This window comes from Hypomesus nipponensis, chromosome 14 (genome assembly GCF_054491055.1).
Source record: "Hypomesus nipponensis isolate SF chromosome 14, ASM5449105v1, whole genome shotgun sequence".
NCBI lineage: Eukaryota > Metazoa > Chordata > Actinopteri > Osmeriformes > Osmeridae > Hypomesus > Hypomesus nipponensis.
Window position 1 is genome coordinate 10110409 of NC_140374.1, and position 14560 is coordinate 10124968.

At 43.2% G+C, this 14560-nt stretch overlaps 1 protein-coding gene across 1 annotated transcript in view; it reads right to left on the reverse strand.

Annotated features, from left to right (window-relative positions):
• The window catches only part of roraa (RAR-related orphan receptor A, paralog a), a 148636-nt gene that overhangs the window by 42854 nt on the left and 91222 nt on the right, over window positions 1–14560 (reverse strand). Inside the window, exon 2 of the mRNA XM_084671611.1 lies at window positions 11314–11343. Coding sequence (XP_084527737.1) covers window positions 11314–11343 — 30 coding nt within the window. The remainder of the gene's footprint in view (window positions 1–11313; window positions 11344–14560) is intronic.

Here is a 14560-nt window from a genome sequence, read left to right on the forward strand (position 1 = left end):
TTTCAACAACCTGTTTACTCTCTGAATTGGCTTATATTGGTTGTGTCACATCATTTAAAAACAAGTGAAATCAATTTTGAGTGGTTGTGTTTAGTCAATGACATGTTTTTTCTATTTGTATTTGATTGTTGCCATTTGTGTTTACCAGTATGGATGACATGTCCATTAGAGTGCAGAATGTGTTTTGAGAATGAGAATGTGTTTAGAGTTTTGCTGAAAAGTCTATGTGAGATTTGCAAATTGTGTTTTACCATGTGAAATGGTTTAAGGTATTGACAACAGACTGCACAATTAGCTACATGAGTTTAGGCAACTGATAACTTTGTTCAGCCAATGGGTTTTAGTGTTTTAGCAATTCAGAAAAACTGTAAATGTAAAAAATACTTAGAGAAAAATAGATGAGAGATGTAGCCTACAATAAACAGCCTTATCCATTTAAACTGTTATCTGAAAAAAATCCAACAAATCAATACAAATCACTTTTTTAAATGAAGCACCCTGTGTCTCTCTCAAATGAAGCTGTCCTTGGAGAGAGAGAGAGAGAGAGAGAGAGAGAGAGAGAGAGAGAGAGAGAGAGAGAGAGAGGGGGGGGGGGAAGAGATAGAAAGGGAGAGAGATAGAAAGGGGTAAGTGTTCTAAGCAAGGGAAGAAAAGGAAAGAACGAGTCAGAGATTATAACAGGCATGGCAGGCTGTGTGAGAGGCTTAGCCTGGCTAGGTGGGGAGGTGGAACCCTGTGAATTCTAATGAACTGGCAGGACTCCCCTAAACCAGCTCCATCTTCACCACATGAGAAAAGAGGAGAGGAAAAGAGAGGACAGGAAAAGAGAGGAGAAAAGAGGTAAGGAGATAAGAAGAGATTGGTTGAGAAGAGAGAAGAGAGAGCCACACCCCCTCTATTGCAGACCAAACAGAGCAGGTCATTTTGCCTGTGATAATTATGGCCATAACCAGGCATGAGGGATTGGTAATGGGCCTGCTTATTCTTCATGTGCTGTAGAGGCAACGATAGAGCCTGTCTGAGGGAGAGAGGCATGATTATGTGTTTTTTCTACCTTTGGTGGGGTGACGATGGTACTGTAAGTTGCAATGGCTGCTGAAAGGGCAGCGGGGGACTTGGCCTTTGAAGGGAAGTTAACGAATGGACTTCGTTATTGAGGAACATACCAGGAAGACCTCCTGGAGTGTGTGATATATTACCTACCTATGCTACACACTCCCCCAACATCACCAATATAGTACAACATCAACTCTGAGGGAGGAGGGCATTTAAACAAAAATATTTAACCTTCTGTCAGGAAGACTAAAAAATAAGTACAACCAAACGCAATGTGCCCATGTTCTTTGTAATGATTTCCAAAAAATCACAAATATCAGGATAGGATATTTTGTGCAATAATTACATTTCTTATTTTCTAGAACTGTGAACTACGACGCTCTGTCTCTGACTTTTACACACCGAAAACCATTACAATCACCAAAAATGTTTTCCATAGACAAACACATAAATTCTGCTTGACATTAAGGTGCTTGTGTTTCCCTGCCCATGAGGCAGTTTAGTTCAACACGGTACACATTACATTCATTTATTAAGGAGAACACTGCTCAGGCATGAAAGTTACTTTCCCTAAGTTCACAGTGCTCAATAAAAACAAGTGACCCACCAAAGGGACTGGCTTTTTCCTTAAGATTGAGGTAGATCTTCAGGCTATGCACCATGCGCGCACCACTTACCCTCCCCCCCTTCTGCCGTTGCTTGCTGGAGTTTCTGTACGGTGGACAGAGGGACCCTTTTAGTGAGCGTGCACCGAACACTTTTACTCTTGACTTATGAGGATGCCATGGGTGCAGAGGAGTGATTCATCACTAGGTGTGCTCCTCCTGCACCCTCACACATTAGTAATGTGGTCCTTAGAGGAGGAGTCCTGTCATCACTCTGTACCTGGACCCTCGGAACAAGCTAGGTCAACAGGAGGCTGCAACGCCTGCTGGCCCACTTTTAGTCTTTCACAGCACCTTTAAGTTTCCTCTGGGTCCGGGAGAGCTGAGCCTGACGGCATGCTGAGCTGGGCCAGGCTGGCCTATCCACGCAGAGCAGCTGGCTAGCTGTCTCTGTCTGTACATCTGCTGACACTACATAGGCCGGCCATTCACTGAATGTTGACTCAATACAGTACAATGCAGTACAGCCTGTTATTTTTGGGTATGTTAAGGATAACTGGAAACACACTGGTGAGGGTTCAATTATAAAGTAACCATGGAATATTGGATAATAATTATATTCTGGAATGTCACAAAGAAATTACAGTTTCATTTCCAGAATGTACGATGTATAAAATTCAGGTCTGAAATCACAGCAAAAAAAAGTCTGGTTCAAAATGAAAAATAAGACAGTGTATGAGAACTTCCCAGACTTTTCCATCCAAATCAGCCTGGGGGAATTTCATCACAAGGCTTGCTAGTCTTCTGTAATACCAGTGTAACAGATCTGCATGAGTAACAAACACATGATCATCTTTTCTTTCATAGAATACAGATCCACTTTAAGTCAGCATAAGCTTTTGACCTTAACACTGCAGGTAATGCACATTTAAACACCTACCTCAGTCTTCGTGTTTGTCATTTTACTTATGAAGATTAGGTGTAAAAAGGCTATTTGAAACCAAAACATAGGATTAAGGGATAATGCTGCTCTGTGTCTTGTGAGTCGACCTTGATTCTGTAATCCAGCACAATACTGGGTAGCATATCTCCCTTTCTCCTACAGTCAATACAGTCACTGCACAAAACTCTCTGGGCCTCATTTACTAACAAAGGCGCAGTTTACGCTGCGTCTGTTTTTGTGAATTTGGTAATAGCGCCCGCTATGCTTCCTAATTTTGCGTAGTATTTATCAAACCTGACACCCATCAGCGCATACTCCACCCTCAAGCATAATTTGCGTGCCTCTAAAAGAACAATGGGCTTGCATATTTCTATCATGGATCTTGCTACGGGAAAAAGAAAGCGCAAGCTTAAATGTAGTGACGTGCATGAAGTAACACCAAACCTGAACATATTACAGGGCAGAACATTTACATGTATTCATTTAGCAGACGCTTTTATCCAAAGCGACTTCCAAGAGAGAGCTTTACAAAAGTGCATATAGGTCAATGATCCTAAACAAGAGACCCATAACATTGCAAGTAACCAAAACATGAGGCATACGAACATGAAGAACATCCACAACCTCGAAAAAATTGACTTATGTCTTTGACTTACTCGGATCACTGCTGCCATTGAATAAAGTACGTACATTTGTACACACAGGAAAATGCGCTCCTGGTTAAGACCTGCTTTTAAGAGGCGGATAATTTCCCCCCCAGAATAGAGGCGCACTCTTACTGGCAGTCTTTGTAAATACCGCGGAATAAATTATTAGGCGCACTTTACGCCTCCCACCTTTTTGGGTGGAACTCCCACTTTCCCCAAGACCCTCCCACTTTCCCCACGACCCTCCACTTTCCCCACGACCCTCCCACTTTCCCCACGACCCTCTACTTTCCCCACGACCCTCCACTTTCCCCACGACCCTCCACTTTCCCCACGACCCTCCCACTTTCCCCACGACCCTCCCACTTTCCCCACGACCCTCCCACTTTCCCCACGACCCTCCCACATTCCCCACGGCCCTCCCACTTTCCCCACGACCCTCCACTTTCCCCACGACCCTCCACTTTCCCCACGACCCTCCCACTTTCCCCACGACCCTCCACTTTCCCCACGACCCTCCCACTTTCCCCACGACCCTCCACTTTCCCCACGACCCTCCACTTTCCCCATGACCCTCCCACGAACACATATTGAAAGCGCAACTTATGTGGCAGGCAATCTGTGATTTTACCCAAGTGCCCCCTGTTTGTAAATAGCCCACATTGTGAAGTCAGTATTTGCGAATAATTAACGCCTGGAAACAGGCGCAAACGGCTTGGTAAATGAGGCCCTCTGTGCTATAACTGCAGAAACACAATCATGTCAGAACACTGATTTATAGGGAACTCATCTGTACCAGGACATTTATCATTGAGTAGTATTGGTATATTGGATAACAAGTTCAATGCAGTAAATGAAATATACATTAAATAAATGTCATATAAAATGTATAATACATAGAAGAAAAAAAAATACTGTATGGTACAGGAAGCGCCTCTAAAAAAATGTTCATTAATCTGAAAGATAAAACACAACTGTTCGCTGAATTAGGCAGGAGCATACTATAATGACCATGGGTTGACAAATTAACTTGATCTTCAAATTGAGCCCGCCTTAAGTAACTCATTGCATTATTAGTCTGACGGCTACTTAATCAGAGAAAATGTCAATTTAGCAACAGGATGCCTTTTCAATTATGCTTTCAGTGGCAAAAAAGTATAATTTGACATCATGACATAGGGGTATATAAAGCCTGCATATATTTCTCTACCTCTGTCCCTGCCCATAGAGACTGAAGGTCTATGTCGCTCTCTCCTCCTCTCTATCTTGTCTCTATGTCTGTCTCCATTCAGCCAGCCTTATTTCCCTGTCTCTCCCACCCATTTCCCCCCTCTATGGTAGACACAGTGAAGAGAGAATCTGCCTTTGATGTCTGGGATCCTATAATGCTGAGACGTAGAATTCCGCATGCCTGTTATCTGGAGAATCTTAATGATCACGGTCAACTTCACAATAGGTTAACCATATTCCTCTGTTCTCACTCTGCACAGCCACGTAGACACAAATGAATAGCAACAGGAAAAACACAGCAGAGATGTAATGAAACAACACATTCAGTTGGTTGTGATCAACACACGAGAATGTGTAGGATCACCAGAGGATCAACTGTCACTTATTTTACATATCGGTGTAAACTGGTATTTCTGTCTGGGTCTTTACCGAACAAGAAATGTTTGGTATTACAGTAGCTATATTCTACATCCAGATACAAATAAATTACTCCAATCACATGCACTATTTCTATATGCTGAAACCAAACTTGTAATTTCATATTACATTGATATAACAATAACAAATCTAAATAATTCAGTGCTTAAATTATACATGATAATTATAGGCTCCATTATTCAAACCAGGACTCATTGCATCTGCATTTTCATAGTTATGATAATTACAAATCCCATAACAGAATACTTTAGCTAATTGGCTAAATAACTCTACCATAGAAACAGTCAATTAAGTTGTAAAAATAATTTGGTGTGGTGTTCCATGTCTTAGAGACTGCAGCCAGACAGCAGCAGGTCAGTGATATATGCTGGGTAATGTGGGGAGGCTGTGTGTGGGAGAAATAAGGAAGGAGACTGTGTACATCCTTGCTCCTCCAGAGGAAGTTAATGATGGCACAAGGACATTTAATTATGGGCTCCATCTTCAAGCTTCCCCGTCAGCATCAGTCAGGATCATATCCAGAGGAGTTCTATGACCTCGGCATCTGTCGCTCTCTATGAATCAAACCTTTCATTACATGCTGACACCCTTGTCCTGTGCTGCCTCTGCGTGCACTGCACCATGGGAAAGTGATGAGCCAATGGAAACCTGACGAGTGACAGATAACTTGAGCTTGCGTAAGTCCGACCCACTCTGTGGCAACGTCGGTGTGTGGCGGCCCTGCCCGTCGCCAGCCCTGCCAAGAGCCTGGCCTGGCACACCTCACCACCTCACCCCCCTTCCCCGCTCCCTCCTTCCCCCCTCACCTGGGGCAGCAGGCAGTCAGCAGGAGAGAAATCGTCTACAGCAGATGGGACCACTTCCGTTAGCCGGCCCATCCGAGCATTGTGTCCTTGTCACATGTCACTTACTCTTGTTTTTCTGGTCTGACAACACTTCAAGACAGGGTCTTTCAATGCTGGGCACGACACAAAAGGGCAGGGTGAAGGAAAGCTGACAAGGCCTCTCCTCGCTTCAGCTCAGGCACTCTGAAAGAGCCAGGACCAGAGAAGAACCAGATTAAGAGCCCACAAAGAGAACCCCTTTGCCCCACAAAAAGGTGCCGCTCACCCCCACAGCTCCCCATGCCACTTTCCTCCTTTCACACACACTGGAGCCCCAGTAGGTGATAAAAAAACCTTCTCCATTCTGAGAAACTTATGCAAAGAAAGTGCAGTCAGAAAAGGCCATTTGCAATTTGACAAAATGGCAGACATAATGCTTTTACTGAAAAATGAAGACCTGTCATATTGTATGGCATAGAAAAAAATACAGTGGGAAGAAAAAATTGAGAAAAATCACGCTGGCCTGGTTTACGACAAATAGATAGCTCTATTGATTTTCTTTTTACAGAGACTGTCCATCTCTCACTCTTGTGATTATACTGACCTATTTCAGACAAAAAGAAAGTTTATTATGGATTAAACCAATGTGTCCACAAAGAAAGTATAATTTTTCACAAAAAATAAAAAATACACTTCATATAAACATAACCTATTGTATAGGCAGAAAAACAGTGCATGTCAATTTCAGCATTCTGTGTTATTCAGGGAGATGACAGATCTAGTTTTATATTGTGAATCACATAACATAACAATCAGCTTCTGTTAGTACAGTAGTGACACTGCTCCTGCCTCTGTTTAAGAGGAATACTGTAACACTTAACAATTTGATTAAATGATATCAGAAATATTGGCAACATTTTACATTCAGTTTAACTATCATGGGTAACTGTATTGCAATAGTAAAACATAGGGGGGGGGGGGGGGCTTTCCAGGGGTAAGTGGATTATTACATTAATCTTGTTTGGTAACACAAACTTCAACTGTACCTGTACAACATCCACCTTACCTTACCCCTTACACCCTTCTGCTATTCAGCTATAGTGTGCCATCTTACACTTTTATATCAACCAACAGTATACTGCTAACACTTGACATACCATAGACAGCCATTCCTATGTAACTACAAGGTTTGTATTAGTATTTCTACTTAGTAACATGGTATTGAAAGTTACTTTGCTGTTACTGTTAAGTGTTACCCAAATATTTATATGTTACAAATATGTATATGTCCTTCATATAATTAAGACTGAACAAGATAGCTTTTTTTTATTTTGGCTGTATCTTTTGGAGAATAGTTTCCAGAGAGCCACAGAGCTCCTTTTCCCTTTTTTCTGACTCAACCTTTACACCAGCCTTTTAAAACAAAATGTGCGTATTTTATGTTGTATTATATACTGTGTACATATAGTGTTCGTTTGATTCATATGATGCGTGTGTGTGTATTGCATGTGTTTTTGTTAACATTCACATGTGAGGGTTTATGTGTGTGTATGTGCATGAATGCGAGTGTGTCAAGTGTGTGTGTGTGTGTGTGTGTGTTTGTGAATACTGTGTTTACCAGACTATCTCTCTCTCTCTGTTTAGCCCAGGGATCCCGGCTGGCTGATCTTCATTATCAGCCCTAGCTAAACAGTGTACTGGATGCACTTCTCACATGAGTGCAAGTAACAAATCCCTACAGAGCTGATTCAAGGCAACAATGTGATGAAACACCTTCAAACAAACCGATACACTGGAACACTGAGCTATGCAGAGACAATTCACTCTGCCCCCAGCTATTCTACAGGAGTATGCCTGTTGCCAAGCAAAATTAGACAAATTTGCAGGGTACAGTATGATTAAGGTCCATGAATCTCATATTTGATTAACAGTAAATACTTTAAACACTGGATACCAATAAACAATATAATTTTTGTTGAAAAATTAATAATTCAGCAGCAGCCTTTATCTACAATATTGCCATCAAAATGTATCATTCTGAAAACACACTATAGATAATTGAGAGACACAATATTAAATGATATTAGGTTATTCGCTATATTTACACATTTAAACGTAAAAATAACATAAAAATATTTGGTATATGCCACATAACAGCACTAGAAAAAACAACATGTTCATAATATTCTATGTTAAAATATATACAATACACTGGAACGGCATGTGCTGTATGAAGTCAACATTTTATCTAAATGTTTGTCTAAAACAGTGGCTGACTGGAACACATAAACAGTGTTGGTCTCTGAGAAGAGGCACTCTTTACCCAGGACAGGTAAACGAAGACGCAGGGACAAGCCCATGTTTCTTAATCAGCACAGGCTGGCTGTCCACGCAATAGAGATCCACAGAGGAACAGAGTGGGCTTGTATACCGGGTGTTGAGATGGAGAGAGGAGCGAGGTGTTGTCTGTTCTCCTCTCTTACTCCTCGCTCTACTGGAGCTGGATCCGTGTTACTGCCTCCCTCTGGCCATTCTGGAACCCAACAGAACACAGAAGCGTTCCTCTACACTTTCTCCTAAATCTCCCTATTTTTATAATGTTGTCAGGTTTTTTCAATATGTCAAATGAACAGTATAGATGAAGACATTTTCTTGTTGTCTTCGCAAAAAGAGACAAGTATTGTATGACTGGATTTACATAAGATTTACAAGCCAGTGGATAACAGTATCCAGCTAAACACAGTGTTCATTGTACAGCTGCAGAACTGTAAAAGAGTCGAGAATGAGAGGATTAACCAGATGGAATCACTAAATTTTGATTCTCAGTAGTAGACTGGATCATGGCTGGCCAGTTTGTGTGTTGGAGAGTGTATTTTTTTCTTCCTGTTTGTGTTTGTGAGCAGTGTGTGAGAGTGCTCTCTGGTTGCAGTCTGCTATCAGAGCTGAGAGATATGGGCACTCCTGTCTGCAGATGACAGATTAGAGGTGAGACATGTAATCTCTGTGTAATCAGTAGGTGCATCTGCTCCATGCATCTACACCATCTCCCTCAACAGGTCTGCACAGAAATACATCCCACAGACCCTGCTAGAGAACTTTGTTTAGGGTAGCTGATATCAAATATTTCACAATTACACTAGCACTACACACGAATGGGTATTTCTATAAAAAATAAAAATAAATGTTTACCTTCAACGGTGCCATACAGTAGAGTAGCCCTCGACAAAACCATTCTTTTTCAATTTGTACAAGGTGCAAACAATTTACAATTTAAAATTCTCATGAAATCAAGCCTACGTCACCCTATAGGACACTTTAGTGTAGCTGTCTGCCAGGTAGTATCCCTAAATATACATAAGGACTATAAAACTGTCAGGGAAAATGTAAAAGATAACCATACTTGATCCCATGCTGAGAATTACAGCTTTGTGGTAAGAGTTATATGGTCTGTTTGAGTTGGCCCACCCTAATGGTAGAGAGTGTGTGCCTCCGATATCTTCTCATTCCCCCGTCACTGCATGACTGACTGGGGGCCGTGACGGTAGCCAGCACAAAGAACCAAGTATCCATTATCATCTGGAAACCTTCACCTTCTTAAAGCTGGGTACTTAACTCAGGAGAGGAGAGCGGGGGGAGGAGGAGAGTTGGGGAGATGAGAGGAGGGGCTGCCAGGGAACAGCTGCCTCTGTAATGTATATTGATGAACAGGCTCTTCCAGGGGTTTGATCGCTCAGACAGGGCACTGGGAGAGAGAGAGATACGTGTCTCTGTGGCCTCTGTAGCCGGGCCTGGGCTGGGGGGATATCCCCTACCCTACCCTTCCCCTACCCACTCCTCCCTGCCCCTGACTGGGATCAGCCTCTTCCATACCACAGGACCTCCAGGAAAGACATGGAGGGAGAGCACATCTAGTTTGGCGACGTGGTGAAACAATCAGGGTGGACCTGCAGACCATTGATAGAGCCGGAGCCAGTGAGCTGACATGTAGGGTGGAGCCATCAACCTCATTAAGACCCCACCAGCCCCTGAATAACCCTTTCTGAACCCCAATAATCACTTACAACCTCCCTTCACAGTATCCCTGACCAGTAAATGGCCATAGAAAAGTCTCTGTGACCACACACATCCTTAGGCATGGGGAACTATGTCTTCCTGTCTACACGGCACTTCAATCAGCTACTTGTTAAAGAGGTTTACTTTGATTTCCTGACACAGATGAGATGTGAATATTTCTCATTGAAATGAGATGGTGCGGCCGAGCCGCTGTCCAGGGCTTTGAACCCAGACTCCTAAACCATGCTCTTTGATTCCAGCCCCCTTCCAGTGTGGAGGTAGTTAGCTCTGTGCTAATTAAGATAGCAGTGGGGTGCTGGATAGAGGGTCAAAGGGGGGCTCTGTTCCACCTTCAAGAGAGGGAAAGATATCAAACCTGCACTTCAAACAGACACTCCAGCCCCCTGGACAGGCAAATAGCTTTGCGAAATCATCCACCTGACCTCTGTGTGATCGTTCTGAGAAACTCAGGTAGGGTTGTCTGGAGCAGATGACGGGATCTTGTGGCCTGCTGTCTGAAGCTAGGAACGATGTGTTGGAGAGGATCATCCTCCCAGCCAGGAGGAAATGAGGGGAGCAGCTCCAGGGCTGCTACAGAAAAGCCCTCTGGCCTTCCCTCTCCACCGGCTTCATCATCATGATCAGAGAAAAACAATAGCCTTCAGGGCTGGCCTCGTCTGTAATGTTCTCTCTCTTTCTCTTTCTCTCTTTCTCTTTCTCTCTCTCTCTCTCTCTCTCTCTCTCTCTCTCTCTCTCTCTCTCTTTCTTTCCTTCTTTCTTTCTCTCTTACACACACACACGCACGCACACACGTGTGAACAAACACATAAACACACAGGTATTGCTGTGTCTTCTGTTAAGCGGTGCACCACACTGGGTCTGCCTCTGTTCATGTTGTATGTGCCCGGTAGGCTATCTGTGTTTGGAGTACACAGTTTACCCAGCCTCTAAAGGTTACAAACAAACCACATCCGTTTTTTTTCTGTAGAAAGCTTTGCCTGGAACAAAGAGGAGCTTCAGGACCCTAGCTGCTGTACCAGAGCGTGATGTCGGCAGTCATGAGACAGACTGTAATTTCCAATTTCCTTTTAAGGGTTATTATCATCTTCTCCACAGCATAAATCTCAGGGATAATAAAAAATTGCAATAAAGCAGAAAGGTTGTCATGAGGGAAACTGAAAGTAAATGGCTGTGTGCTATTGCAGGTTTGTTTACTCATGGTAATGGTATTCACAGTTCAGTTTCTGCTGTTGTTTAAAGTGAAGGGGTTACAGTACTGTCGTAAATGTATTTTTAACCCTGTGTAAGGTGTTGCAAAGTATGATTCAGAATTCAATCATTTGTGTTTTGTATAAATAGACCATGGAATTTGTAAACAATCCAACCAAATAAACTGTCAGTCGTACAGTTTCTGTCCAGTAAAATTGTTATACTGTAGTGCTGAGCATCTGCTTGTTTTTGAGCCCTCTCAAACATCAATTGAATAAATATAAATGTATTAAAATATTGGTACTCACAGGTGTGTGTCTTCTTTGTTACTGAGATACCTGCAACGAAAGAGAAACAACACATTTAGAAATTCAGATTATGAATAATGTCTAATTGAAACGAAGATGATGAAAATCCTGCAGCACTACCTATTACATTTTCCAGATCAACATGGCTGAAACTTCACATACTGCTTATTTTGAAACCTCCCAACACAGACAACCTGTCAGACTGAACCCTCAAACATTGCAGAATATTCACAATAAACCCAAACACGTGTAACACCCTAACATATGAACTCACAGCACAGAGGAAGTGGGCGTATGACTATGCTCCCCCCCCACCCTTTTCCCTACGGGTGTCAACTCATCTGACTCTGCCTCCGCCCCCCACCCCGTCTACGAGGCTGCTCTAATGCCCCGAGAGGCCGGCACACGCGGGCCAGCGCACACCCAGCCCTGGTCCCCAGTGGGCCCCTGCATGCTCATGCTTTGCAGGGCGAGAGCACACTAATAGATCCCACTTGTCATGCGGAAGTAATGGCAAATTTTTCTACGGCTTGCATTTGAAACTCAGGGGGGATGGCGAGCAGACATGATTCAATAATTCTCGCAGAAAAAAAAGAGAAAGCATCTGGCCAGAGATAACGATGTTTCAGACACGTTTAGAGAAGGGGGGAAACAAGTCAAAGAGCAACGAGGGGGAAAACAACTCGAGCCCTCAGCCGTCTGTACATAGACACACATCTGATATCAACCCCATTGAGCAGAGAGGGAAAACAGTCACCTAGGGGCCTGGGCTCTCTGATCTTACTCTATCATTGTTCCACTGCTCAACTGTGACAATATGCAAAGAGAAAAACACTCACACAGCAATCCTGCTTTAATTCCAGAAGTCAATCAACAGTGAAGTGAATGTTGGCCTTTTGGCCCATTACTGAGCATTGGTGTCAAGGTATTGGAGGAGGCATCATTACTGTGAGGTGCATTTGTTTTGATGATTGGAGCAGTGCTATCTCCATCTGAGGATATCTGTTTCCTTGGAAATTGTAGAAGAGGTAGAATAGAAGTAGTAGAATAGTGTCAGGAGTTTGGGGAAAACAGGGAGTTTCTCCTGGCTTAGCCACAGATCTTTCAAACACCATTACAGATACATCAAGCAGACACCCAAGGAGTGTTAAATTGCAATCAGTTCATGTTAGATTTAGAATCTTGAAAACGACTAGAACCTTTTCACAGTAGACACTAAACACAATTCCATACACTGAATGCATAGAAATAGTTATATGTTAATGGCACTCACATACAATTTTACAATATGGGTGGTGTTGTAGAAATGTTGGTCATATGCATATATGTATGTGTATGAAATCTATAATGTTCTATGTTCATTGGTAAGAGACAGGAAGGGAAGATAATTAAGTTGAGTTCAAAGGAATGTGAGGTGCTGATGGCTCTGTGGGCAGCTTGCCCTGGGGGATGGGTGAAGCATCTTATATGGCCTTCTGTCCACTGGTTCGTGTAAGGGGTCAATAAGGCAGTTGCTCTGAACTTTAGCTAGAGAAGGACTGTGTCCTGTTTCATTATTTATGTTAATTAAAAGTATTGTTTGAAGATTACCACACAAAGGACAGTTGACCATTTGGCTGGCCACTCCTAGGGTTTATTATCTACTGCCCTGCAGAGAAATGCCACATCAAAGAACTTTGGGACACTTGGTATTGTTTCAAGCTGTCACTAAGTTGAGTTAGCCAATCACAGAGTTTGCCACATTGATTGATTGACCTTACAGAATGCCATTGATCTAAAGTTTATATAAGGTTGAGCATGTGTGATAGTCTCTATCACTCTTACGAATGATCTGTGTGGATAGCACCTCCTTTGTTGAGACTGATCAGCAAAGCTTTGTTTGATCACATGTAATTTTATAGTCTGAATAAATTGTATTGAAACTGCCATCTTCGACTATTCATATCTACACAGACCAGCTAGAATTTTCTTTCACAGTGGCACTGTATCTGTTTGCAAACAAAACTCAACAGTAAAATATATATATCAACCTTTTGTTTATATACATGTAGTCAAACTGAGCAGACTACTGGAAGACAAACATGCCAAAGCAGCAGTAAAACTATACGTCTGTTTAAGATACAGGATGTAAGCAACATGAGACAGAGGTGGACCACATAGACCACAACAACAGCAAGCCTGAGCTTTTTACATTTTACTGAATAATTATGTTCAGTGTACCTTAATTGGCCATGTCTCAAACCTGTTTCTGATTCTCTAACATGCTTCCTACCACTGTCATGTCAAGACGTGAAAACAAATCTGTACACAATGTGCTTGGACAGGGAAGAGGAAATCATTACTGTTCAAAGACTCACAGGCTTACTCAAAGAGATGGCCTGTTGCTAGGCAAAGAGAGGGGGGACAGAGATCCCACTTCCTCCTCTATGTGTCATCTAGGGCCATCTGATTGGAGGTGGCAAGGGGAAAGGGCAGAGGAGCCAATGGGTGAGTCAGGCAGTGGGCGGGAGGGGCTTGGCTCAGGGCTTTGACATTGGAGATGGCTGCCAGGATACGTCCAGCCCACTGGATGGCAGGTTCAGAGGTCAATCTGAAGGTTAGACTCTCCTTTACTGAAAAACGATCTGGCACTGGCAACCCTGCCATTTGAATGAACAGTCTTGTAAAAGTCGTAAAATCTCAGATACAACTGTACAATTTACATTGTATCGGTGCCTAGTGCGTGCAGATACTGTGCCTGTGAGCGACTAGAATCTTCCCTCATTTCACTATAGCCGAATATCTAATTTGCTGCAATTGAACGAGAGACAACTGTCATCTGTTAGACAAAGATCTCTCAGAAGTTAACCAGCCCTGGTAAACACACAGGGCGCATGCTCCTTCAGTCTCTTCTCATGAGAATTTTCAGCCTGGTGAGGGAGAGAGAAACGGTGTGCAGACTGCTGGAGGTTAACCTCCACCACATCTATCTGCAGGGGGGCACACTTCCTGTAAACATGCCACTTAGACAGGGTGGGGAGGGGCCGCCAGGCGGAGCAGCGGCCCAGCAGCTTGCCGCCGCGCTGCTGAGATGCGGGCGCCGTGGCAGGCGTCTCAAAGTGACAGTGCCTGTAATGAAGTCTGAGTCGTGCGGCAGGCCGTACGTCATCATTCCCGCTTCCTTAAAGCCTGACAGGGAATGATTATCATGGATGGTTATTGTCACCCTCCCCTCCCTGGGAGACGAGCCATGCTCTGGGGTTGTTGC